The sequence below is a fragment of the Scophthalmus maximus genome, chromosome 22 (assembly GCF_022379125.1).
Source record: "Scophthalmus maximus strain ysfricsl-2021 chromosome 22, ASM2237912v1, whole genome shotgun sequence".
Lineage (NCBI taxonomy): Eukaryota > Metazoa > Chordata > Actinopteri > Pleuronectiformes > Scophthalmidae > Scophthalmus > Scophthalmus maximus.
The window spans coordinates 6,385,452-6,410,670 of NC_061536.1; the positions used below are offsets into that span (position 1 = coordinate 6,385,452).

The window sequence follows — 25,219 nt, forward strand, 5'->3', positions numbered from 1 at the left end:
TTTCTTTTTTTTGAAGAGTGGCGGTGTGGCATCTGATAACTTTTAAGACAAATATTATTCACCACTTTGCATGAAATACATTATAACTGTGAGTGAACTGTGTTAAATTCGTAAAGCTCCATCTCCTGCGCACATTACTTGTGAAATTGCACAAGACCATCTGAGTTGTGGCACACAATAAACAGGATCAGCAGAGGTCTTGGGGACCGACCGAGTGAAGAGCGAGGCCATTTACGGAAAGTTGACGCTTACGTAACGTGAACAAACATCACAGAGCAGCTTGCGGTCCGCGTGAAGCACGGAAATACATATTTGGTGCGTGCTCGAAAAATCCAGGGAGCCCATTGGCGGAGCTGAACATCAGGCCCCTCCCCCTGGCCGTTGATTACCTTTCCACTTCCCGTGCTCGCCTCCAGTCGCTCTCCGCCCACCAGCCGACTGAGAAGACTCCGCTCCGCCGACGCTCGTCCTCCCCCCCCCCTCGTCTGAGAGCATATGGCGAAAACCGCCCTCTTTCTTTCTTACATCGTTGGGCCCACTACTCTTTAAAAATTCCGCCGAAAAAGAGAAGACGATTTTCCAAAACATTCTGGCCGTTATCTCACGTGAGTACAGCGGAATACTTCCGAATGAGTTGTCGGGATTCAGCGAGCGGACGTAACATGGCGGGCTGCTCGTTCTGCCCTTCTTGCCACACATGACAGACCGATTCATCGAATCGCATTTTCGGCGCGTCCGCGTGTTAGATTTCTACGAGCGACGACACTGTGGTGTGATATTAGTTCTCCAGCTCTGCTTTTGTTCGTGTGGTGTGTCCCGTGTCGCGGTGTGGTTAGGGGGTTTTTTCCGACTCAATGCAGCGCTAACGCAAGCCTCTCCGCAGCTCAACGTTAGCAGCCCTCTCGTCGCCTCGGCGAGCTCCCGGCGGCGCGTGCCGTGTCCTCGCGATGGCTTTCCGCCGTCACGTTCGCGTGTCCAGCGTTAATACTTGTGTCTGTGTGTGTGTGTGTGTGTGTCTGTGTGTGTGCCGCTGTTCGCGATCGGCGCTTTGTTTTGGTTGCAGGTTGTAGTGGTGACAGAATATCTCTGCTGTCAAGTTGTATCACTTATTCGCGGTCGCCACTGCGCACGCGCGCGTTGTTGCGTAGTACACCGACCGCGCAATGTGGAGCAATGGTGTTTTAGAAACAGAAATGATGATCATAATAAATCAGAAATACTACCTGTGCTGGGTGTTTCTTGCGGGGAGCGAGAAGGGGACGCCAGGAGTTGCATAATATGAAATTGTGACCACAGTGACAACAAACATGAATCCTTGGGGTATAAACATAAAGTTTGTAATGGCATAAGAATCACAGTGACTGACTGGCCGTAGCCTCTGACAGTTCATGTCATGTTTTTTTTTTCTCCCTTTATGATAATTCTGGCACAGCTCATGTCCTCCTTTTCCACAATGACCCTCCTGTGTTTTGATCTAATATCTGTGTGTCTGTCCCCCCAGGGCTCCCCTGTCTCTGTACAGGTGTATGAGCGCTACCCAGAGGGGCTAGGGGCAGCTCTCTACCGGGAGCACTTTGACTTCAACGCTGAGCCGCCTTGGGATCCTAGCTGATAGCGGGACAGGTCCATCTCCTGACTTGTCCATGTGAGTGACTGAGCGTCTGAGCACACACATATACACCCGTAGCAAAGTCCAGGATCATTGTGTCCTGCGTAGAGTTTGGCTAACCACTGTGTGAGTAAGCAGCTCATTAGGGTTTGGAAATCAATAGATATAAAGAAAAGGCTCAATGAGGTGTCAAGAGTTTACACATTTAGTATTTGTACATAAAAAGAATGTACGTTTTCTTGGTGAATTGTTTGAGAGATCTGCAAATATTTATATTTGTGTTAACTTAATTTATTGGGTTCATGAAGCACATACGTTCAACCAAAGGGACTACATTCATACATTCTTGATTGTGTAGTTGTTGATTTTTAGGCAGTGGCTTATTTCTAAAAGGGGTCATTCCATGCCACCTCAATGATATAATGACCCAAAGGTGCTATGCCTGTGATTTAAATGTGGTTGAAACTCTGTGAAGAAATGTAAACTTGTGATATTAATAGTCATGTCTTTTTTTCTCTCTCTCCCTCTTTCCTTTTTCCAGTTTGTTGCATACCGGCAGGACCCCATTGGCTCAGTCGTGACCCCCTGACTTGGTTATCTGTTCTTTATGATTGTCGGCTTAGCGGAAAACGGTTAAGATGAAAGGACTTACTGACAAACCCAGCTACATTGAACTTCTGGAGGGAGGAGTGACCCTTGAAGATGTCATTGACGGACACATCTGCGAGCAGACTCTGGTCAGTTCAGTTTGCAGGTGTTGCATGTGCTTGTTGAAGAAATTCCCTAAATACTTTCGGACCGTAGTCATCTGTACTTCAATGTGCAGCAGATTTTCCTGTGTTCATTTGTGAGATACACAACTCTCCTTGACGACCCTGTCAGGGTTGGATTTATATTTGAAGTGGGATTTCAGTAGATTGACGAGTTTCTTCTTTTAATCAGTGCAACCCTCAATTTCTCTTGTGTTCACAGGCGGAGAAGAGTGCATTTGTGGTGGGCGACCTCGGTGCCCTGATGCAGCAGCATGCGTGCTGGCAGAGCATAGTGCCGGAGCTGCAGCCCTACTACCCAGTGAAGTGCAACAATAGCCCTGCCGTCATCCAGGTGCTGGCCTCCTTGGGCTTAGGCTTCGTTTGCACCAACAAGGTAAACTTAAGACTTCGCACAATCGAAATCCTGCCGCATTTTTTTTTAAACTCCTCAGTGCTTCATTCTCTGATAATGGCTCTAAACATTTTGGGGGCCACTACATTACAGGCACTCAATTGATTACTGCTCAGCTAACGGCTGTTACCCTTTCGACTTACGCAACACACTTCGTGCCTTTTTGTGATTGATTTGATTGTTTTGATGGGGCTTTTAGACCTCGTTGCATCAATATATCAAACATGTGTGGTCCTTTTTCCCTCCAGGCTGAAATGAACCTGGGTCTGGAGCACGGGGTGCCACCAGAAAACATCATCCTGTCAGGTGTCTGCAAGCAACTGGCACACATCAAGTACGCTGCCAAGAACAACATCCAGTACCTTGTCTGTGAAAACGAGGCCGAGCTGTCCAAGATTTCCCGTCTGCACCCTAATGCAAAGTAAGTAATCAAATTAGGCAGCCGTTTTTTCCCTTTAAAGTTACTTTTAACCCTCATGCATTTCTGTAAAACCGAAGACTATTTATACGTTTTTATGAAAGCCTTTTTTAATGGCAAATGCATATGGATTTTGCTTAGACCGATATTAAATTCATTTTTTGATCCTTGGTTGATTCGTTTTTTGTCTCTTCTAGGTTGCTGCTGCAGTTGACCACCGAGGCCCACGCGGCTGAGACCAGCATGGCCTTCGGCTCCTCTCTGAAGAGCTGTCGGCACCTGCTGGAGGCAGCCAAGGAGCAGGCGGTGCAGGTGGTGGGGGTGACCTTCCACATCCCCAGTTCCTGCCAAGACTTGCAACAGGCTTACACCCATGCGCTGTCAGATGCCCGCTGTGTGTTTGACATGGGGGTGAGTACGGCCTGGAAAAATATCTTTCCATTTAGTAGATATAACAATACAAAATTATTTTCCGAAACCTCTGTGACCTTATTAGCTCTTGCAATGTCTTTTTCGTTAAGGATAATAACTCAGTGTTTGCCTGTTTCTGTTCAGGTGGATCTCGGCTTCAACATGAACATCCTGGACATTGGAGGTGGATTTACTGGCTCAGAGTTTCAGCTCAAACAGGTAAACACTGTGATGTGACTATAGACTTAAGAGCTGAAATGTGTCTCACAGAAAGTGATGAATTTCAGCTTTAAAAGTGTGCAGTGCCAAAATCCACTGTTTTTGCCCGATGTGTGATAATTTTGGAAACACTCATTGAGCGCATTTTTGCCTAAACATTGTGTGTGCAGGTTGAGTCTGCAGTCAGGCCGCTGCTGGATGCCTACTTCCCCCCACTGTCTGGTGTGCATGTGTTGGCGCAGCCGGGCTGCTTCTACGTGGCTTCAGCTTTCAGCCTGGCCGTCAACGTGATCGGCAAGAAAGTGGTGACCCACCACTGGGACAGCCTAGCTCCAGGTGAGTCGCTCAAGTCTCTGCGGTCCTGTTTCCTCTGTAGTCCAGTTAAATCTGACTGGAACACCTTTGTCTCTTCACCCACACTGTTGCATAATCATAACTAAACCATTAGAGGTCAGGTTCTACATTTCTGACATGGTTGACTCCCTGTACATTCACAGCAGAGGACAATGAGAATACCGAGTTCCTGTACTACATGAATGAGGGTGTTTATGGTCCATTCAGCCGCAAGCTCCTGGGAAACTCCATCGCCGCCCCTTCAGTGCACAAGGTTAGTAGGCATCCGTCCCATTCAATACTGAAAGGAGTATCTGATGGCAGCTATAATTGTACTATGGAAAATGGGTTCTGGTATTTTGAGTATGTGAGGAAGCACAATCAGAGTTGAACTGTATTGTCTCATACACAGCCTACATTAAACCTGGGTCTTCTCATTCAGAGCAAAGATATTTAAACGGATCGATGTGCGACATTTAGTCAGAAAGGTCGGTGGCAAACAAAGAGCTGATTGATACCCAGCTGTAATTCCTGCCGGAACCAGGACCATCAGTGACTGTTAATGATGCGTTCCCTCTAATTTGCTCTAAATCACAAAATAACTGGAAGTAACCAAAACCACAACATCAAGTAAAAGTGGGGCGGCAGTTCACTGAAAAGGTCAGGATACAAAACCAAAGATGGCTAGTGAAGTAGAAGTTGTGCTGCGATGCTTCAGGGTAATTCTTCATCCCATATACCCAGACCCGTTGTACAAATGTGCAGTTGTAGTCTGTTACCTAATATTTTTCAGCTGATAATGGCTGTTCAGACTTAGTTGATTGCTATATAATAAGCAATAGAGATGGGTTTATGAAATATGTTAACTCATAGCTACCACAGGGGATACAGCTTGCAAGTATTGATGCATCTGATGAAAATGTGCTGTGCAATGGTGCATTGTTACATCATTTCTGCCTTTGCAGACTGAAGTTGTTATCATCATGGGTATTGCTCCTCTCCCATTTTTCAGGATATGATTTTACATGTGCAGAAGAGCTGTCTAACTGAGACAAGGTCTTTGATCGGTTTCTTTCCTTATCGTTGCCTATGTTGCTGACGCCGTTTCCTCTCTCCAGCATGTGCTGTGTGCTGAGGAGTCGGTGTATCCCAGCAGCCTGCGGGGCCCGTCACTGGACGAGCTGGACCAGGTGATGGATCGCTGTCTGTTGCCTGAGCTCAGTGTGGGAGACTGGCTTCTTTTCTCCAACATGGGAGCATGCAGCCTGGAGGAGTCCCTCTCCAGCTCTTCCCAGCTGCCCATCTACTATACTGTCTCCACATCTGACTGGTGCGTATGGAGCCATTTAGCCTGCGATGGTCAATCACTCATGCAAGTGTTGGGAAAAATGTGATCCCTTTTTCCAGAGAACTGATCCTGATGTTTGGTGTTGCTCACAGGTACGGAATGCAGGAGGCCGGTGTGGCACTGGACAGTGCCATGAAGAATTTCTCCATGGTCCAGTACAGTGTGTAACTACCCTCTTTGCCCCTGTCCCACTTCATATTGCACAGACCCTCCTCAGCCCATCGTTTCATGTGGGCAGAGGGGTCCGCGTGGTATGTAGGACCAGGGGCTAAATGTGGTAAACATTCCAGCCACCTTGGAAAACGCAGCGTCATATTATTTCTTTCAGGAATTTGACTTTTCCACCTCCAAAAATTGTAAACAATTTGGTTGTTTGACGACTCAATTGTCTAAAATTGTATCTGGAAGATTATCTTTATATTTACTCCTCCCTCTGATGGACTGTCAGCAAAAAGAACTCAATGACATTATGCAACAAAATGGACGACTCTTTGGAGATGGGGACCCCACCCCCCCCTCCTTCCCAACATGTTTGGGGTGTTTTTTCCCGAAATAATAAAAAATCCAGTTTACAAAATGTACAATTGATTTTAATCATTTTCTTTACTGATCACCTGTTGACAGTTGTGTAAATCCTGTATCTGTTCAACACATACATTTTGTCTGAGATGATTTTTGAAGAGATTCAGAGAATCAATGCCTTGTGTGGATTCTGTACTTCAGACCCCGCACTTTGCAGAGTTTAAATTAAATTATGACAATGATGTAACATTTTTCTTTATTGCAGTTCACCTCAATGCATTTTTATTTATTGGATTCAAATATTACTGGGGCGTATTTGAAGCTCCCTCTGTGTTTTTTGCCCAGGTATTATGCTGTGACCCATCTAACAGTGTTTTCCTGATAAGATATCAATGTTTTTTTTGTTGTTGTTTTTTTTACGCTACATGGATATAAGTGTGCTGTGATTGCCATTTGTGACCTCAGTGGTTTCCCTTTACTCAAAAGGCTTGAAGGAATTGTTGTGGGAGATTCTCTTTTCACTGAGCTTGAATACAGAGAAGCTGCATACACCCAAACGCACTCCTTACCTCTAATAGAGAGACGTTAATCTGGTTTTACATAATCTTGCACAAATCTTTTGTGGGTTTAAAGAAATACTGTGACATTTACCAGTGCAGCCCTTGTCTTTTTTTCTTTTTTTTTTCTTTTAGTTCATATCAGTGTCTCTTGCCATGGGATTGGTCCTTGTTCTCCCAGGATCTAAAAACCAGCATAGGATCTGTGTCATCTAAATATGATGTTTATGCAGCCGATAGAGACCGACAACGTTTATGTCTCTAAAGTAAAAGACATGCTAGTTGTGCACAGACCTCTCTGAGGTGCACACGATTAATAAAACTCCAGACTTTTCCTCATGCCTCTCTAAAGTTACGAGGGGACATACTGCAGTCACTTGTACAGCTCAATCTCTCATGTCTAATATTAAAGGTGACTTGACCTAACTGCAGTTTTTAAAAGAATCCTGCCCTCTTGTTAAAAATTACTAATGTATTAATTACATGCTTGTCTAAGGCACTAATGGACCATAGCCTGTTTTGACTGTAAATTGTGCTTGTTAAAGTAATGAAAGTGATTAATTTAATACATTTCTGACTGAAATCATATGTCTTGTGTATGTGTGATCTTTGTGCGTTTGTGGTAAAATAGTCATGTTCTGGATCTAGTGTTATGATCTGAATGTAGGATACAATCTGCAGTCCAGCTTCTTTCTTTTGCAGCAAGGACAGGTCCTTTATGTGGTACATTTCCTCAAATCTCAATAATCTTTAACTACTCCAGTCATTTAATATTACTTTATCTAATTTCCATATCTCCTCTATTTGGACATAATTTCATTAAAAAAGCTCTCAGCTAAACCACAGGTCAGTTGGAAGTAATTTAAGTGTGAATTTGAGAATGAAAAACCGTATGAAATATAAATTGACATTAGTCAGTGGAAGAGCTAGAATTGGTCTATTATGCAAAAATGGGAATTCAAGTTGTTGATATTTTTGTAATTCTTAATAGTGTGTCATAAATGTTACACAATGAAGTGTGGAAACTTTCAAGCCTCTCTTTTTAATTTTTGTCTGTGAGCTTCAGTACAGCCTACTGATTCTCATTTAAAAAAAAATATATTTTAACAGTAATTAAGCTGGTTCCCTATTCATTCTAATTGTAAACCGATAGAATATGTTAATGTACCTGATGATACTAGATTTACAGGCCGTCAGTCCCAATATGAGATACAATTAGGGTTGGGTGAATGAATGATCAATGAGCACCACTTTGACAGGCGCACATTAATATTCCTGAAAAGAGGAATTAAAACATTTTGAACTGCATCTGTTTCTGTTTTGATGAAGCTGTGCTCTCCACTAGTAGTAGTATGTTTGAGGATGGAGGTCTTGACCCGTCGATTGCATTCCGAAAGCTCCTCAAAAGCTGCTGCAGTGTTTTTGATGTAATGGAAACCGACACGCTCGTGATCTTAGATAACGTATATAATATATGCAAAAACACTCTACAGTTTGCCCTCTCCACCATATTCCACCTTTGCATTTAAGTATCTATTCATATATATGGTCCTGAGACCACCCGTCTATAAATGAAGCATTAAAAGAAAGTAGCTTTGGCTGCTTGTTAGATTTAAGTGGAAATTTTATTACTAAGTGTAAATAACCTTAACATGTCCAGTCAGCACATCCCATCATCTCTCACCTGCTTGTGTTTCCTAACCTGCTCCCCATAAGACTATTGCCAATGCCTGATACTGTAGTAGATCGGTTCAGCCATTACTCACTCTGAACCTCAACATCATTAGAGTTCAAAGAAAGACATATGTGTGCATGTCTGATGTGAATGCAATGATGCCATTGATTTCTTCCACACTAATGTTTATGAATTACTGCCACGGAAACATCTCCTGGGAGTCACATATGGGAGGGAGGATAACAACCGAAGGAATCATTGCTCTAAGAGAAGTCATTAGGGATCTATTCAAGTGTCTTATTCATTTATTTAAATTTGGCACTCGCTGCATGTCATCATGGGCTGAAAGTGTGTTTGTGAATGGAATGAACATGATGAATTTGATTGTCGTGGCGACAGTGATGAATGAGAAGTAACTTTTTCGTCTGCGAGGAACAAAGCAACACACTCAAACAGCAGCATTTAAAACAAACAAATGTTACAACCGAAGGTCATAGAGCTGCAATTACACGATTGAGGAGTTCTTTATTCACGGCCTGTTCAGCAAGACAGAGGAGGAACACACTCAGAGTTGTTGATTGTGATTCGGTGCTCTCTGATTGGTTTAATTGCTAACCTTGTATTGGTTTGACAAGAGGGGAATCTCACTGTGAAAAATGACTTCATTCACTAGTGAGTGGGTTTTGCAATGACGTAATTGAGCTTGGTCATCCATGAACAGTCTTAACCATTGGGACACATGGCTGCTCTGCCTCGCTGAGAAATGCTGCAGTGCAATCAGCTTCAATAAAGCCATCGTTTAGCACTTCAGCCTTTCATACATCTTTTCGCCCAGGAAATTATGTCATCCCTGTAAGCTTTGCCTGACCAGAGGGCACAACCTCTGATGTGACCTTGTTAAGCATATGTTAAATGATGTTGTCGCATCACTGTTGACACAGAATTCCTTCCTGCCACAGAATTTCGGTGAACATTTTTAACAGTCAAATTAAAATCTGACGGATGATTAATGACACGAAGCACATGCAAGTTAATTGTTATGAATTATGAGACAAATATGTGGGGAGTGTATTGACACTTTGGCTCGTGTTACTGTGTAATAGCTTATAAAATGATTCAGGAGTCAAAAGTGGTACGCTCAATTGGTAAAGGGAAAAACTGTAGATCTCCCCGTGCACCTCGAACAAAGTGACGTTGGTCGGTAAAGGCTAACTGGTAGGCTGCAATTCTAACAGGTGGCTAGGCCTTCGCTCGCTTTACGTGCCAAAGTGAACCCGTTTGCAAGATGTAGGCCGAATATAAGATTGCTAATTAAACAATATTTGAAATTAACAAACAATAATTGAACATAAATATTTGCAAAAGTTTCCCTACTGGTGACAAATGACTATGCGGTGGTATCAAGGCCGTTTTGTGTTGAGGCCGTTCTAACTTCCTGTGCTATGCTAGCCCAACCTCACTCAACCAATCAATTTCACCCCCTCTTATCAAAACGGTGGGTCGATGTGATTGGCTGCAAAAGTGTCATGACATGACGTCACTGTGGAAGGACCACCCATTTAGCTCACTTTCTCGACAGCCCATTGGCTCACCTCAGTCATGTACCACGTGACCTCCAGTGGGGGTCGCAGTTGCCACGCCCCCTTTGCCTAGCTATTTGTTGTGGAACCCCCCAAAATCCAATCAACAAGTAACTATGTCGTGGAAATCACAAAGTGCACGATGACATGCAACGCCTGGACGCTCCGGAGCGACGGCGGACGGTCGTGGTGAAAAAAATAAAAAGTTATTCCGTTTTTAGGGTGAGACGCCTCCCATTGGTCTGTTTGTGCAAGTATGCAAACGAGGGCGGCTACGTCAGATCCTGAACTTGAGCGCCATATTTTTTCTTCCTCTGTAGAGGAAAGAAAGGGACAAAAGCTGGAGCGAATCTAACTTCTCTCCGTCGGGGGCCGCGCTAACGACACGTTTACTCTCGCGCCGCGCTCTTCCCCACGGCGGGTGTGTGCGTGTGGACAGATGCTGCTGCTCGGATGAGTGTGTGTGTGCGCGCGCGGCGCTAAAGCAGAGGACGCAGCTTGTCACACACACACACACACACACACACACACAGTTGAGGGCCGGTGGAAGTGGAGAAACGTTCGCCCTGCCGGAGGTGGAACGGCAAACACTGACGTTAACCTGCTCGGGAAATAAGACGAGGTAAATATATACGTGTTAGGGGGTTGAGGGGTGGGACGGCATCCTCGGGTGGGAGGAGGCGGCGGCGGCGTGGCCGGCTCCGCGACCCGGCTCTCTGCTCTCTGCTGTCAGCGTGAGAGGAGCGGCTGTTGTGATGACCCCGGTGTGGGCAGCGCGCGCGCGCACACACACACACACACACACACACACACACACACCCACAGCAGCGTTAGCACGGGGGTTACCTGTGTTGATGGACAGCCTTTACCTGAGCAGGTGATTTCATTCCGAATACGTACTTTTTAACCAGCTACGTGCAAAGTTTGGGTCCGGCGTGCAGACGTGGGATGCTCGTGTAGTTGTTGTTTCTTCCACGTATCCCCATGATTTGTATACAGACGTGTTTTGATTTCGATTGTTGCACGGGACTCTCATCGATGCCTCAGGTTATGATGTTATGACTTGTACTTGTCATATGTATTTTGTTAGCAGTATGACTCACACAGGCAGTTGATCACGTTATTTCCTACCAGAAGGATAAGATTGTGTTTGTTGAAATCCATGCTGGAAGGTTGTTGGTGTGTGTATATACTGCACACATGGACTGAGCACAGATTTCCCTTTCTATTATCTCTGCAGTCTCCCATCACCAATCAGCTGCGTTAAAAAGTGAAAAAATTAAGTTATTATACTGAAACGTTGGTTTCTTTGATACACCTTGTAGGTGGAAATGCTGTGACCCCTCCATCAAATACATTTGAATGTACATGCATTGATAGATAAAATGTGTAGTTAAATGAAATCCCCTCCCCAGCTCTACAATAATGATAATTGTGTATTAATGCTCAGTCACGTCACAATTTGTTTTCTTTTTTTTGTCAGGCTTGTTGTCTAGTTATAATGTATCAGGTTCCGGTGGGAAATATTGAGAAGATCCGAAAGGCACGCAAGGCGGTGAAAAACGTCCTTTCAGAGATCGGCCTGGAAGATTGCCAAAACCTGCTGAAGGTAGGTGGAGTTGTAGGTTTTTTTGGAGTTCTATTTATCGGCCACAAACATAAACAATGGATGCAAAAAGTTGGGAAAAGAAATCAGTGCTGCTCTCTGCCGCCCTGAACTTGTAAAGCTGCATGTTAGTTTTTATATCAGTTAAATACAAAAGCAAGTCAGGTGTCGTTGACTGATGATCACTATATAATTGATCACTAATTCAAGTTGGTGATATCAGTCAAGTTTAAACGCTGTATTGATTTGTAATGTCTGCCATTAATGCAGTCAATGCTAATCCAATCGCAAGCATCAACCACCTCACAGTTTAGAAATCATATAATTCAGTATTATAATGTTTAGATACAGCCTGGACATCCAAATTTGAGTCATTAAAAGATTTTCACAGGTTTTTTTTTTCCTTGGGTTGTTATGGCAACAGATGGGGGAGTTGGGTGATATGATGTCATGTCTAACGTTAGAGATCTTTCTTGTAGTATTGGGCTAATGTCACAAATCCATGAGCAGGACTTATTTTATGGTTATGTTTTATTAATGTCATTGTGACGATGTAACTTGATTTGTCAGGTATTATCATCTATTTTGATATATCTGCATATTATATTCCCCATCATATATCGTATGAAGAAGTCAGAAACTGTTGTCATGGATACTAAAAAAATGGATAGTTCAAAAACGCGTTTTTCCAAGTATCTCTGCATCTTATTGGACTATACACACACGACCTAAAGCTTAATAGAAAAAAGAAGAATGAATGATCACGTGGTAGAAATGATGATATCATATAGTGCAGTAATGTATAATGCAATAAGGTCAGAAAGGAAACCGAAATATTTGCCAGGCAAAGGTTGGAATCATTCTAAAAGTATAATGAAAGATTGAAGGCCCTATTACGTTGATTAACGTTACTGTTAAGATTGTTGAAAAAATCCAAACAGTTTTTGAGTTTTACTCCACAAAAAAAACCCTGACCCTCATTTTGGCGAAGTCAAACTTGTCAACTCACGGAACTACTGGAAAAAAACAATTCATTTCATGAAACCCCAAATATCAAAAGGCACCCCTTCACTACCTGATTTTATCCCCCCCGCTTTAAACGCTGGGGGAAGAATAAAAAGTTAACATTACCAAATGGACATATTCTACATTTTACTGCCACTTTTACTGAAGAATTGTGTTTGTTTGTTTGTTTGTGTGTTGTTTACTGTGCAGGATCTCAATGAAAAGGCTGAGAAACACACAGATGAAGATGAGGTCTTTCAGGAAACCGAGTGGGTTGATATCACAGAAGGATACAACACGAGACGACAGAAAAAGGTGAATATGACACAATAATTAACAAAATATCACAAAAACAGTCTTCTTTTGCTGGACTGAGTTACTGTTGGACATGTAAAGCCTGAACTGTGAGGAGAGTTATCATTCAACGTTGTTTTTAAGACGTGTAGGTTGATGGGAATGATCTACACTCGTTGATTTGATTTTCTTTCTCTTCAGTGGCCTTATCGGTCTCGATCTCTGTGCTGCAACCTGTGCAAGTACTCTTCACACAACATCTACAACTTCAGGAGTCACGTCTCACGCTGCCACGGATATGTCCAATCGTTCTGTGCGCTGGCGCCCTGTTCCCAGTGCGTCTTCATCGGCCACCCGAAGGTTGTCAAGAGGCACATGCTCTTCTTCCACGCCAACCTCACCACCGTACCACAAGTACAATTACCAAGGGAAGTGTCTTTACCCACCCATCGTGGAAATGAGAGGTATCAGTGTCGGAGGTGTGGATTTCCAAACTCCTCCATCTTTGCAATGAAGAAGCACATTATTCTCAAGCACCTGGACAATTTGGCCGAACAGTATATAGGTTACAGGATAAATCTTCAAGCAAACACGTCTATAAAGGTCTACTGCTGCAAAGTGTGTAAGGTGAACACGGGGAATCTTGACCAGATGTTGCATCACATGCTGGTTGAGCCGTCGCACTACTCGGTCAGCACACAAGTGCAGGGCCTGATTCACGAGAACAAGAACTATACCATTAAACCGACGTCTAATGGAAACGGCGTGTTTGTGACATTCCCGAGCATCGCTCCTAAACCACACCAACCTCAAATATTTAACAGTAAGTCCTTGGTTATACCAAGTAACGGCCAACCTGGTGGGACTGTTGTGACATTGCAGCAGTTACAGGGAGCTGCAAACAGCGCTACTTTCATCTGTGCCCCTGGAACAAACCAAGCTTTTCTGCCCCCTCAAGCATCAGCGTTAGTGCAGCTGGCTAGTGCTGAGGCTAAAGGTCTGCTCCAGCCCGGCGCCACAATAGCCCTCCGAAGTACTTTGTCCCAATCCATGCTCCAACTCCCCACAATGTCCAATGTTTCTCTAAAACAGGCGCCGGTGGCTCTGACGCCTGCTTCTGCTCAGCCGCAACAGACTCCACAAGCACAGCAAATCCTCATTCCATCAGGAGTGCAGGCCAACACGGCAGCCGGAACAGGGGCTGTTCCCAAGCCGGCCGTGGCTACACAGAATGCATCAACAAACCAAAGTAGCCTGCAAGGTACAATGCTGACTTCGCAGTCCCTGCTGAGTCACCTGATTCCAACTGGCAACAGGATGAACGGCATGCCCACGTACACCTTCGCTCCGCTGCAGGTAGCGATGCCTGTCTCACAGAGCACCCCTCTCAAGGCCGTCGAGCAAACGAGTAACTCTGTACCGCAAACTAAGAAATGGGTCACCTGTCCCCTCTGCAATGAGCTTTTCCCTTCCAGTGTGTTCGACATGCACACAGAGGTCGCCCATCAGACAAAATCCTCTTCATCCAAAACAGAAAGTGTGGCAGCACGAGCAGCTTTCCTGAAGAAAATGCCAGACAAAACTGTCAAATGTCTAACATGCAAAATCCTCCTGTCAGAGAAAAGCGTCTTCCAACACTTGCTGCATGGCCTGAATTGCTTGTATTGCTCAGCTCTGTTCTTTTCAATCAAACAGCTCGCTGAGCACGTGAAGCAGCACAATCCCACAAGCAAGGCCTACTGTGACTTCCTAAGGCAGAAGTACAGGGTCTACTCAAAGGGCGTGGGCGGGATCCTATTCCCCTACTTTGACGTGCACACCACTGCACCAAAAGAGGTCCTCGGGGACCGAGAGGTCAATCTCGCCCTGGTCACAAGTTCCCTCGACCTGATATTCTTCAAGCTGCAGCCCAGCAGCCAGCCAGACATCTGTGCGGCGCCCGTGAGAATCAACAGCTCATACTGTCCCTTCTGTGATGAAAAGTTCCAGGACGAATCCAAACACCTCCAGCATCTGAGACAGAAACACTTTGTGGCACCCACCATTCATGCCATCCTCAAGACGGAGGCTTTCAAGTGCATATACTGCAATGGGGTGTACACGGGGAAGGTCACGCAGCATGCGGTGATGCTCCACATTCAGCGATGCCGGTGCTCGCCAAAACCATCACAGCCACCCAAACCTGCAGCACCAGCACCAGCACCAGCACCACCAGCACCACCACCACCGCAGCAGCTGCAGCAGCCTCCGAAACCAGCTCCACAGATCATTCAGCAGTCCGGACTCTACTTTCTCCAGATGCCACAAGGGCTGACTATGAAGCAGGTGACAATGAAGCAAGTTACTCCGGCTCGTTTGATTCGACCTGCACCCAGCGCACAGCCGGAGACCGAAGCAGAGCTGCAGTCCAAGAAGCGGCTGGAGGCTGCGCTGAGGCAGGTCATGGAGGACAACAAACGAGAACGGGAACAAAAGGCGTCCGTTCGCAAGAAGCGCGAGCAGGAGAAGGTGTTGCCCCCACCGGAACCTGTGGTTCAGATCGACCCCACTGTGAAGCTGGTTCTGGAGCCCACCCCAGTCGAGCGCCGCTGCAACGACGAGCGAAGAGACTTTATATCAAAATACTTCAACCGGAACCCGTACGCGAACAGAGCCGAGAGCGACGAGCTGTGCAGGAGGCTGTCTCTCACCAAGACCGAGTTGGCAGCCCACTTCAGCAAGAAGCGCAGCAAGTGCATGAAAAGTCTGAAGAGGAACACGGCCGCGATTCTCCTCGGCTTCAACATGACTGAAATGAGAAAGCTCACGCATAACCTCACCATCCCAGAGCAGCGGCCGGCCGAACTCACAGAGCAGCCGCAGCCGCAGGTCGATAAAACCCACCAGTTAGCAAACAGTGAGGAGGGACCGGAACCGATGGATGAAAGTGGACAAGTTGTGGACGAGGTGGAGCAGATGGAATTGGAGCACTGATCACCCCGGTTTAAAAGGAACAGAAGATGACCCAGATACTTAAACGATGGCCTTCTGTGTTGACAGTCACTGGAAAAGTTGATCATGTTGTGGATACAGAGTAGTTCGGAACGTACACCTGAACCCGAGGGCCGTTTCTTTATGTAGCCTTCATCAGTAGTGCCCCGTTTGACATCAGTACGTCAGTACCATAATTACCACATAAATGCAGAGCTATGTTGTGATACTCCCTAGTATATAATATATAATATATAAACCCTAATGAAGATACAGATGTGATATGGTGCAGACTGCTGAGCTGCAGCAGTATTCAGCTGGTTACAATCTCATTCGAGCTACTGACTTCGATATAAGCAGTGATTTGTGCCTGGTAGCTGCTCTTTGCACCCGTTATTTAAGCCCTTTTGTACAAAATTATGATTTCAGTTCTTGTCTGCTAATACTAAGACTCCCAGTGCACACCTCAAAAGAGATGAGTTACTGGGCTTTCTTTCCTTTTTTAGAGGAACTTGTTTGGACCTATTACAGTCACGTGCACAACCTCATTATGTTGTTTTTCCATTCGTTTTTTTTTTTTCGCACCATTTCCATCTGTTTTTTGACAGTTTTCAAGAGGAAATTTCTCTTCTGAAATTTCTTCAGAATAAATAATGAGTTGTAAACTTGCTTAATTGACAGAATTTATGGAGACTTTGTTATTATTATGATTAAATCTCTGACCATGTTGCTTGCATGAACCTTGGTTTTACTGATTTGTGCCATTGTGAAGTCGACACATTTGCATAGAACTTGTGGAAAATTTAACCTATAGATTCAACGAAACATGAAACACGTCATCGGGTGTGTATTCTTTCGCCTCGCAACTTCTGTTCTCCTGTTGGTTTTTTTTGTACTATACCATGTTTTTTTTTCTATAATTCCTAGAGGATCAGAAATGTTGGGAGAGGTACAAATTCTCATTCTGTCCAAGACCACTGTGTTGTAAAAAAAATAATAAAGTGGTATCTTTTTACATGAATCAGTCATTATTATTTTTTATTTTCAATTTGTAATAAAATATATATTATTTTTAATCAATCTGTGTGAAAGCCCTCCAATGTTATGCATCTTTCATGTGATCTTGAAAACCCAAATCTTAATTCCTTTATCAGCAGGAACAGTCGGAATAAAGACGCGTGCTAAAAAGGCTGACGAGAGAGAGGTCTTACGTGTTTTTCATCTGTTTAATTCTACCCTGAGAAACACTTCCATTAAAAGTTTTCTGCCCACATACATTTTCCTTCATTTCCGTTGTGATGGCTCAAAAATTAAATACATCCTGTCACGATACTTCTCAAATAGATAAAACATGGGGTGTTTGTTGGGTCCAGCCAAGTGTCTCATTAAGAGCCTGCATTATTAATTCATTCTGGCCACAGAATGAATTAGTTCAACATGTGAGCCAGTTCAACATGTGAATCTTGACCTGAAATAGTTTGACAAAGAAACTCAAACTTAACTCAAGGTCCACTTACTAGATTTTCCCCAATTGCGAGTCTTACATTACTATAACATATGAAATTATTCTACTATCAATGTACTGTCAACACATTATGGTGCAATGGATCTCTGTATGTCTATATGTTGTTGATCAATATTAACTAACTGAATAGGCCGGTGAAGAACGCTCTGCTCTATGGGAGCAAGGCAGCATGTTTTAAACATGCAGACCGCAGTATAATCACTGTTTTTCAAGTCTATTTCGTAGCAGTTCTGATTTGGTCAAGGACTGAGGGGCCTCTGTAGCTGTTGGTCTGAACGACCTCCAGCCTCTTCCTGTACTCCGCTGGGAGGCCGTTCTGCTCCGCACCCTGGCACACCACCTGACGATGAAACACAGAGAGAGAGGGGCGTTGGTAAATTCGTTGAGTAAGTCACAAGGGCATCGCATTAGTTAACATTAGACAAATTATTTGTCATTTATAGCACAGCGTGTCTTTTAAGCCAACTGTGTTGTTTTTCAACCTGTGATTTTTGTGTGTTTTGTGCGCCCACACACCTGTTTGTACTGAGGAGATGGAGGACAGGCGTGGAAATTGTTCATCTGATACGTCCTGCAGAGCATCGGCCCCTTGTCGGTCTCCACCGAGACCTCCAGTGGTGAGTACTTCCCCTGGCTCACCCCTTCCTGGCTGAGGCCAGGGGAAGAAGAAACGGGGGGTTACGATGACAAGTATCTGATTTAACAGCTGTGTGTGTTTGTGTGTGTGTGTGTCTAACTTGTCGAGGCTTGTGAGGTTTTCATTGCTCAATGCCCAGATGACCCCCCACACTTCTGCGCCAGGACAGAACTCGATGGTGGCCACTCCGCCATGCCAAGCGTTGTCCACATGTTTCTCCCACAGGCCAAAGCTCAACTCATAATCCTGTGCATAAACACACACACACAAACAGGTAAACGGGGGACATTACATACACTTACATTCATTTTTGGAAACTTTCAATAGTCATAGCCCCTTGAGCTTTTGTCCCCAATTGGTATTTAGTCTGAAATTTGTCCCCAAAGGTAGACTATGACATAGACGCAGGCGCACACGCTCACACGGTAAAGGGGGAGGGGTTTGGGTGAGATGTGGGACAAAAGGCTGTGATGAGTGCATTTTACACAGCATGCCTTTTATTCCACTGTAGATGTAAAGAGAGCTGCTATGTTTGTGTTGTGTGTGTGTGACATTTCATCTAAACTGGGTTGGGAAAAAAACAACTATGCGAGCTGCCCTGACTGCTTGAGGTGTCCTGAGTTAAACGGGAACCTGTCAGCCAACTGAAATGATCTGTGGACATGATGTGAGGACAACTACCTGTGAAGTAACTGGACTATAGTCGACCAACAAAACAGCGTGATAAACACAAAGTGACACTGTAGCCCCCTTTCACACTGGACACAAATCCCAACAACACCCACCAACATCTGGCTTTTGTCTCCGATGGGAAACGGGACAATCAGCTTTTTATTTCCCAGGTCAAATGACACTGCACCCGTCACAGATATTCACCTACAGCGGCGACTACAGTGGCAACTGTCCTCAGACACGTATAATAACAATCTGAGCCCGTCGGTGGGCTTAGCTCGGACACCGACAGCGGCCCAGTTGTTTATATTACAGGGCTGTTTCTCCATTGACAGTTGTACCATCCTTGCTCAGTACCGCACCAAACATTTTTGTCCCTATTAATCATTTACACCAAGAAACATGGCCCAGGTTAAAAAACATCCCAAAGTTTAACCTTTAACTCCTACGACAGGACGAGCACTGCTCTGGTCAGCAATGTCAAGGAGGGATTTTGTCTGTCAGCTCAGTGTTTATGACACAAGCCTGTAGGACCCTTTTAGTTCCTTGAAAAAAAGTTCCTGACATACTAAAAATTCCAGGTTCTTTTTGTGAAAATGTGGCTAATGTTGAAAAAAGGTTACTTCTACTACAAAGGTTAAATGACATACGACCATTGAAGAAATGCTAAGTTCAGACTGCATGACTTTCAAAGTCGTAGGATATTTAGCCTGCTAGAAATCTGGTCAGGGGAGGTGGTATGTCGGCGAGCTTCTTGAATGGCATCTTTGAAGAGTTCACACATAGCAATTGGCGACTACCGATTCGGCGCCAATCAGTGGCTTTTGTCGGCGAGTTCCAAAATTTGTCGATAAGGAAAATCAGGCTTAAAAAAATCATGTGGTATGAACAACTAGCCATAAGTGATCTGCCCGGCCATAGAGGGATATGGATGAGACGTGCGATATGCTATCAAGCAGGCCGATCACAGTTGTTGCAGTCTGCATTGCCGCAACATGTGATTATACATTTCAAGGGGTGCAGCGTGTCGGGCTACAGTTCAGTGTTAATGTCACAGCGACATTGAAGTTACACCCAGGAAGGTACAGGTCAGGCCCTGGTGTATGATGACGTACATACAGAATCTATTCAACACAGAAGTAAGAACTGGCCCTATGATGTTATTTGCTTATGTCTTTCACCAGTGCATCACATCATCTCTATAGTTTCAGCTTATTGCTTTTTTCAGGTGACACGTGCATGGTTGTCAGAAAAAAATTGGTGGAAAAAGATTTGTTGATGGTGATATTGCAACATGACTTAAGCTTTTACTATAATTCCAATGTCTAGTATATGTCACAGACATGAAAAAAATGTATAACATTATATGTTGACCATTATAGCAATCAAAGGATGGAGCTGGGGCTACATGTGTACAATATATAGCTGTAGCAGAAATCATCTGTAGGCTATCGGCTAATTATGTTATGTACATAATCTAATGACGGATGATAATTGTGATGGATGAATGTTGTCAAAGGCCGACTCCGTGTAGAGAGATGGCGGCTGATACGTTGACCCACACATACAGTGTATACAGTGTGATGGGCAATGCTGCGTTCACGTCCCGTTAGTTTATAGACCGCTGTGATGACGACTTGCAATCGTTGATACCTTCCGAGAGTCAAGCGTCGGTTAATCAACACGATCAATGAATAATACAGTATATGTGCATCAGAGTAGCAAATCTGATGTAATTTTCACATGAGATGAACGCGACATTGGTTTAAAAGGGAAAAAACTGCACAACAACCAGAAATAGTAAATAAAATAGTTACCCTCAGTCGACCGGTAGTGCAAAATATCGCAGACGGGTTCGCCAGCTGCAGCCTCTCCTTCAACAAGTTGCTCCCAAAAGCGAAATACATGAAGCGGCCGCGGGCAACACCGGACATAGTTTCAAGTTTCTTCGCAGGTCGCTGCCGGCAGGACCACACACGAGGGGCGCGAGTTATTTACAGGGCTGTCGGCGAAACCGTAGCCCGGGCTACGGTGAACCAAGGTCGGTGTCCAAACTGCGACCGAGTCTTCCTCTACCCGGCACCGGGACAGGTTCGCCGTGTAGGCGGGTTTTCTCCTCTGCAGCCCACAGGACGTAAGACCCGCCTACCGGAATCTACAACGGAACTACTAATGCTAGACACGCCCACTCACCACACACCATTGGTCGGTTCTGATGACGGTTTCAAACGTGTTGTCCAATCACTGCATGGTTTCATATTTAAAGTACCAGATGCCTTTCTTAAGACTGGGTGAAGGAAAAACGTTGTATTACTTTGTGTTATTTTTAAAATTTAATTCACGCTAAGTGTTGCTCTTTGGCAGCCTCTTTTGTACATCTAATGCAATCACGGCCCTTAACTCAATACCTGAAGATATGAATTAAGGGGCTGTCTTGTGTTAACTTTACTCAGGCAAGTTAACTGACAAATTTGTATCCACATGGGTGGTCACAAAAACTGTTCTTGGCTATAAATCTCTAATTGCAACCGAAGGTTCACATGGAAATGGTGCAGGTCTAGTTTTTATGACATAATTGATCATTATGTAAAAATTTCAAGTACAAACCATAAAAACATCCTCAGTTTATACTTTCTATGCTTCTATATTTCTGATAATTATATTTATTACCACATTTGACCATGCAAATACATTTTAGGATTCACTTTTCATTTTTACGACCACCACAAGTTACCTTATGTTTTAACTGCACAGGATTGATTTATCTCTTTGGCTTTTTAAAAAATTTGTTGCATTTTTCACAGGCAGACATTTCAATTCAAAGATACTTTATTAAGTCGTATACTGAAAACAGTAAGAAAACCAAAAGCATCTCGACTGGAAACAAAACAACCCAGTCAACAATGTTGGAATAACACACAACCATGTTTTAACCTCTTCATGAGAAGCATTTTAATGTACAAAAGAAGGAAAAATGAAAGAAAAACCACACTGAAATTCAAAAAATGTTTTCTCTGAATAAAAAAAAAGAAAAAAAAACTCCTGTACAAACAACTGGGAGGTGAGAAGCAACTGTACAGCCTGATGCTCATCTCCTTGGACCGCCTCGGCCTCGTCCTCTTCCTCTGCCACGGCCTCGTCCTCTGCCTCTTCCCCGACCAGCCACTGAGAAGAGACACGAGTAACAGTTAGAATTTTGTGTAAACCAAAAATGAACAATGAAATAAAATCACCTCAGTAGAAATATCTAGACTAAAATTTCAATCTTGGTGAAGGGAATCATTAGATTCAGTTTTGCAACACCTGCTGTGAAAACCCAAGCAAGATTCTAAAATTAAAGGGGCAGTAAGTGATTTTGGAGAAAGATTGTTGTTGATGATTTTGACTGCACTGGTCGAAGCTGGAACCCATAGCCTCGGGGTATGGGAGACGGGCCGCAATAACCACGAGGCCAAAACCGCTGAGTTCTAGCTTCTGTCGCTAGCACATCTCTTAACGTGTCGGGGAGTGATGTTTATAAACTGCACAGTGTCGTGTGATGTGGTCTGCACCAACTTTTTGTTTTCAATTTACAGTAGCAGGGCTGTGCCGAAAAAAGTGATTTATTTCTGCACACAGAACCGACAGCTAGTGGCCCGTGAGGATATTTGCTGAATTTTACAAATAGTGTATTGGATTTAAATCACTTACTGCCTCTTTAATGTTACTGACCTTTAGAAATGTGCTAACCCATTCTGGTTATGACAATGGGAACCATTTGTAAATTAAACACTTACAATATCAACATCTGTGTTGTAATAAAGTTTAGACATTTTTTTTGACTGAGGTCAAACTTGTGTTAAGATTGTGACACTATTCTTTACATATAAAGCATATTAGTGGAAAACTTCAACATCTCTCAAATATCACAATGTGCAAAAACAAATCACCAAATTACTTAATATTAATAACTACCAACACATTACAGCAAAAGAGGCATATGCCTGGTTTGTTCTGATCATCATGATTTTGTTGGCTTTTGTCAATTCCTCGACACTCACCTGCTTCCCTCTTCTTGGACTTGATCTTTGGCTCGATGTCAACCAGCAAGGTGTCCAGTGGGAGGCTGTCGGGAAGGATGAAGTAGCGAATGTTGTTGCCACGGATACTGAGTGACTCCAGCTGAGTGGGCTCCCTGTTTTTCGGGGTCATTTTCACCGCTTTCAGGTGGGTGTTCATGCTAACATCGACACCTAAATGGAAAATAAAGATAAAAAATGAGAAAATGAACATTATTGACCCACCCTCCAATTTACACCAAAAAGACTTCAGCATTTGAATATGGACAAACGGCTATTTCTTCAACACCCCAAAGTCTTGTGTTTTAGTGTGAGCAGGTAAAACTTCTGCAAAGTGGTGCTATAAGCCTGGCTGGGAGCTGTAAACCCTGAGGAGATTTTCAGTAATTGTGTGTTATCCTCTCCTTGTTAAAACAACATCTCAACTGTAAGACAGTGATCTGAATGGTGTCTGAGCAGCACACAAGTTGTGAGGTCATACAGAAGCAGCAATGACCTGCAATCAAATTACTATTGTGTAGTCATTCAGGTGTCTGACAGACCACAGATGTCCTGAAGACGACATACATTTTAGAATAGATTAGGTTATATGACAAAATGCGTAACTCTTGTGAACCGTCAGCATAACAACCATAACCCCCAAGTTTAAGCCAACTTTCTAGTCAACTGTAAAAACTTGTGCATGTTTGAAAATGTAATGTAATGTAACGTTTTATTAAAACAAACACTATTGTGATGCATCAAGGTTATTTGTTCAAGTGCTCTGGCAGAATGAGCACACAGTGTCATGCTACCCTAGATTCAGCTGTAAAAGAAGAAAGCGTTGTGAAACCTAGTGTGGTATAAATATGACCTGTAGGGGAAAAAAAGTTTTCAAACTTTATTTAAGGGCAAAGTCACCAAACGTTGAGTGTTTTTAATCAGATACAACAGGTGATTCTGTACATGCAAATTTTCTAATGGTGACTGTTGAAAGTATAGTCATGTCTCTCTCCCCATTCATTTACATAGGGGTCTAGTTTTATTATACTAACGTAACAGCCAGGGGGCCTCGAGTTGCTGCAGAGGCGAGATTTGTTCAAAAGGACTTTGAGCAGACGGACAAACGTACAAACTCAATAAATAGAGTTAAACTGTTCTAAGAACAGAACAGCGTTTCAACCAGCTGATACTCAGCAGTATAACTGGACTGAATCTGTATCACTTCTTTTTAAATGCTGTCCTCAACGCACAGTGTTAAAGTGCTTCAAGAGTGGAGAGAGGCCTTTACCAAAAAATAACATTATTAAAATCAAGTATCTGACAGTGCACTTTTCTAACAACGGCACCACAAACTACAGCCTCACACTATCACACAGTTGAATCCACACGGATTCAAGAACTACAGCTGATCGTTACAATCTGCATGGAGCTACAGCGGGTCTGTCGTATGAGATTGCACTTGCCTTTACTTTAACAACTAATAATTGATTGGTTAGTTTGTGAACCTGATAAACTGACATATTGCGTCCGACATTTGCAAAAAAGCCCCAAACAGATCACTGCAGTGTACTTGTGCAGACACAATCCCTTAACACATCATTACACTGGAGTTGGCTGCCTCTCACCTGTGATGGTGCCATGGACCTGGGTGCCATTCTTCAGCTCAATCGTAACAGTCTCATGGCTGAGCTTCATCAAAAACCTGTGGAAAGTGAATACGTCATGAAACACCGTGTAGACTCGTCGATTTTTTTAAACTCAGCATTACCAGTCAGTTGTGAAGTTAGCCTGTGTTAAGTGCTAGCAGCGAAGCTAGCAGCACCAAAACAAAAGACCGCCGACGAAGAGGGGCCACCATTTTACTTTTATTTGAAGATTTCTGAAACTACGAATATATATGTTTTTTATCTTATTGCTTAACGTAAAGATTAAGTTAAATAAACTTTTGAATTTAATTCAAATACGTTAACGAGAGACGCGGCCTACGAGTGAATTTAACGCTCCGTATTGTTACATAGATCAAAGCTCGCTTCCAAACAATTTGATATCTGAGCGGCTTTACAGCTTAATCCGTCGCTGGATAGTTAATTCATTAATTAGTAAAAACACCGAGTCTTTGTCTGTATCTGTCGGTCTGTATCCAAGCCGAGAGCCCGGCGATTGTAGCACCGACCAGCCCCCATTCATTCCGCTTCCCGCCTCACTCAGCGTCTCTCCGCTATCATCTAAATCCATCCGGCGGTGCCGCGTTGGTTATTATCATTTCTCGTCTCAGTGCAGCACAGATGGAAACTTTCCTCGTCCACTCACCTGACTAGTTTCATGATGGTGACGGACTGTGGACACAAATCCTCCACCGAAGACAAAAAATTACAGCGATCAAGTGAAAACACACAGGCCGCTGTCGTACAGTTTACGTTTCCGTCGCTGTGATATGACGTAAATACCACGAGACGACTTCACGGTTTTGTGTAACCACATCGCCGCCTACCGGTGGAGCCATGACACATCTCTATATCTGCTACAAGGACTCCTGTGGTTTAGGACTAAAGAAACCAATTATTCACGAGTTTTATCCTGCCAACAATTTCCTTCATAGAGATATAGATATATATATATATATATATATATATA

The 25,219-nt window shown here is 43.7% G+C and overlaps 4 protein-coding genes across 6 annotated transcripts; 2 read left to right on the forward strand and 2 right to left on the reverse strand.

Moving 5' to 3' along the window:
• Positions 1-409: 409 nt before the first annotated feature.
• Positions 410-7,169, forward strand: azin1b (antizyme inhibitor 1b). 2 transcript variants are annotated; one of them, XM_035620793.2, is made up of 11 exons: positions 410-605; positions 1,502-1,645; positions 2,151-2,346; positions 2,582-2,755; positions 3,022-3,194; positions 3,389-3,602; positions 3,747-3,821; positions 3,992-4,157; positions 4,322-4,428; positions 5,273-5,484; positions 5,595-7,169. In XM_035620793.2, the coding sequence occupies exons 3-11, from the start codon at positions 2,248-2,250 to the stop codon at positions 5,668-5,670; spliced, it is 1,296 nt and encodes a 431-aa protein (XP_035476686.2). In that variant the 5' UTR covers positions 410-605; positions 1,502-1,645; positions 2,151-2,247; the 3' UTR covers positions 5,671-7,169. The 2 variants fall into 2 exon arrangements, with proteins under 2 accessions (XP_035476686.2, XP_035476685.2); XM_035620792.2 differs by having other exon boundaries at positions 411-605; positions 4,319-4,428.
• Positions 7,170-10,129: 2,960 nt separating this feature from the next.
• On the forward strand, positions 10,130-16,726 carry adnp2b (ADNP homeobox 2b). The gene is made up of 4 exons (XM_035620790.2): positions 10,130-10,458; positions 11,320-11,445; positions 12,658-12,762; positions 12,943-16,726. Exons 2-4 carry the CDS (start codon positions 11,338-11,340, stop codon positions 15,712-15,714), a joined length of 2,985 nt encoding a protein of 994 aa, XP_035476683.1. The 5' UTR covers positions 10,130-10,458; positions 11,320-11,337; the 3' UTR covers positions 15,715-16,726.
• A 192-nt stretch (positions 16,727-16,918) lies between these two features.
• ggcta (gamma-glutamylcyclotransferase a) lies at positions 16,919-20,684 on the reverse strand. The gene is made up of 4 exons (XM_035620791.2): positions 20,363-20,684; positions 17,974-18,119; positions 17,753-17,885; positions 16,919-17,576 (listed from the first exon to the last, which is right to left on the reverse strand). The coding sequence occupies exons 1-4, from the start codon at positions 20,477-20,479 to the stop codon at positions 17,451-17,453; spliced, it is 522 nt and encodes a 173-aa protein (XP_035476684.2). The 5' UTR covers positions 20,480-20,684; the 3' UTR covers positions 16,919-17,450.
• Positions 20,685-21,356: 672 nt separating this feature from the next.
• Positions 21,357-25,049, reverse strand: snrpd1 (small nuclear ribonucleoprotein D1 polypeptide). Of its 2 annotated transcripts, none has more exons than XM_035621273.1 (4): positions 24,896-25,049; positions 24,211-24,287; positions 22,586-22,777; positions 21,357-21,710 (listed from the first exon to the last, which is right to left on the reverse strand). In XM_035621273.1, the coding sequence occupies exons 1-4, from the start codon at positions 24,907-24,909 to the stop codon at positions 21,634-21,636; spliced, it is 360 nt and encodes a 119-aa protein (XP_035477166.1). In that variant the 5' UTR covers positions 24,910-25,049; the 3' UTR covers positions 21,357-21,633. The 2 variants fall into 2 exon arrangements, with proteins under 2 accessions (XP_035477166.1, XP_035477165.1); XM_035621272.1 differs by lacking the exon at positions 24,896-25,049 and adding an exon at positions 24,695-24,783.
• Between the last annotated feature and the right edge of the window lie 170 nt (positions 25,050-25,219).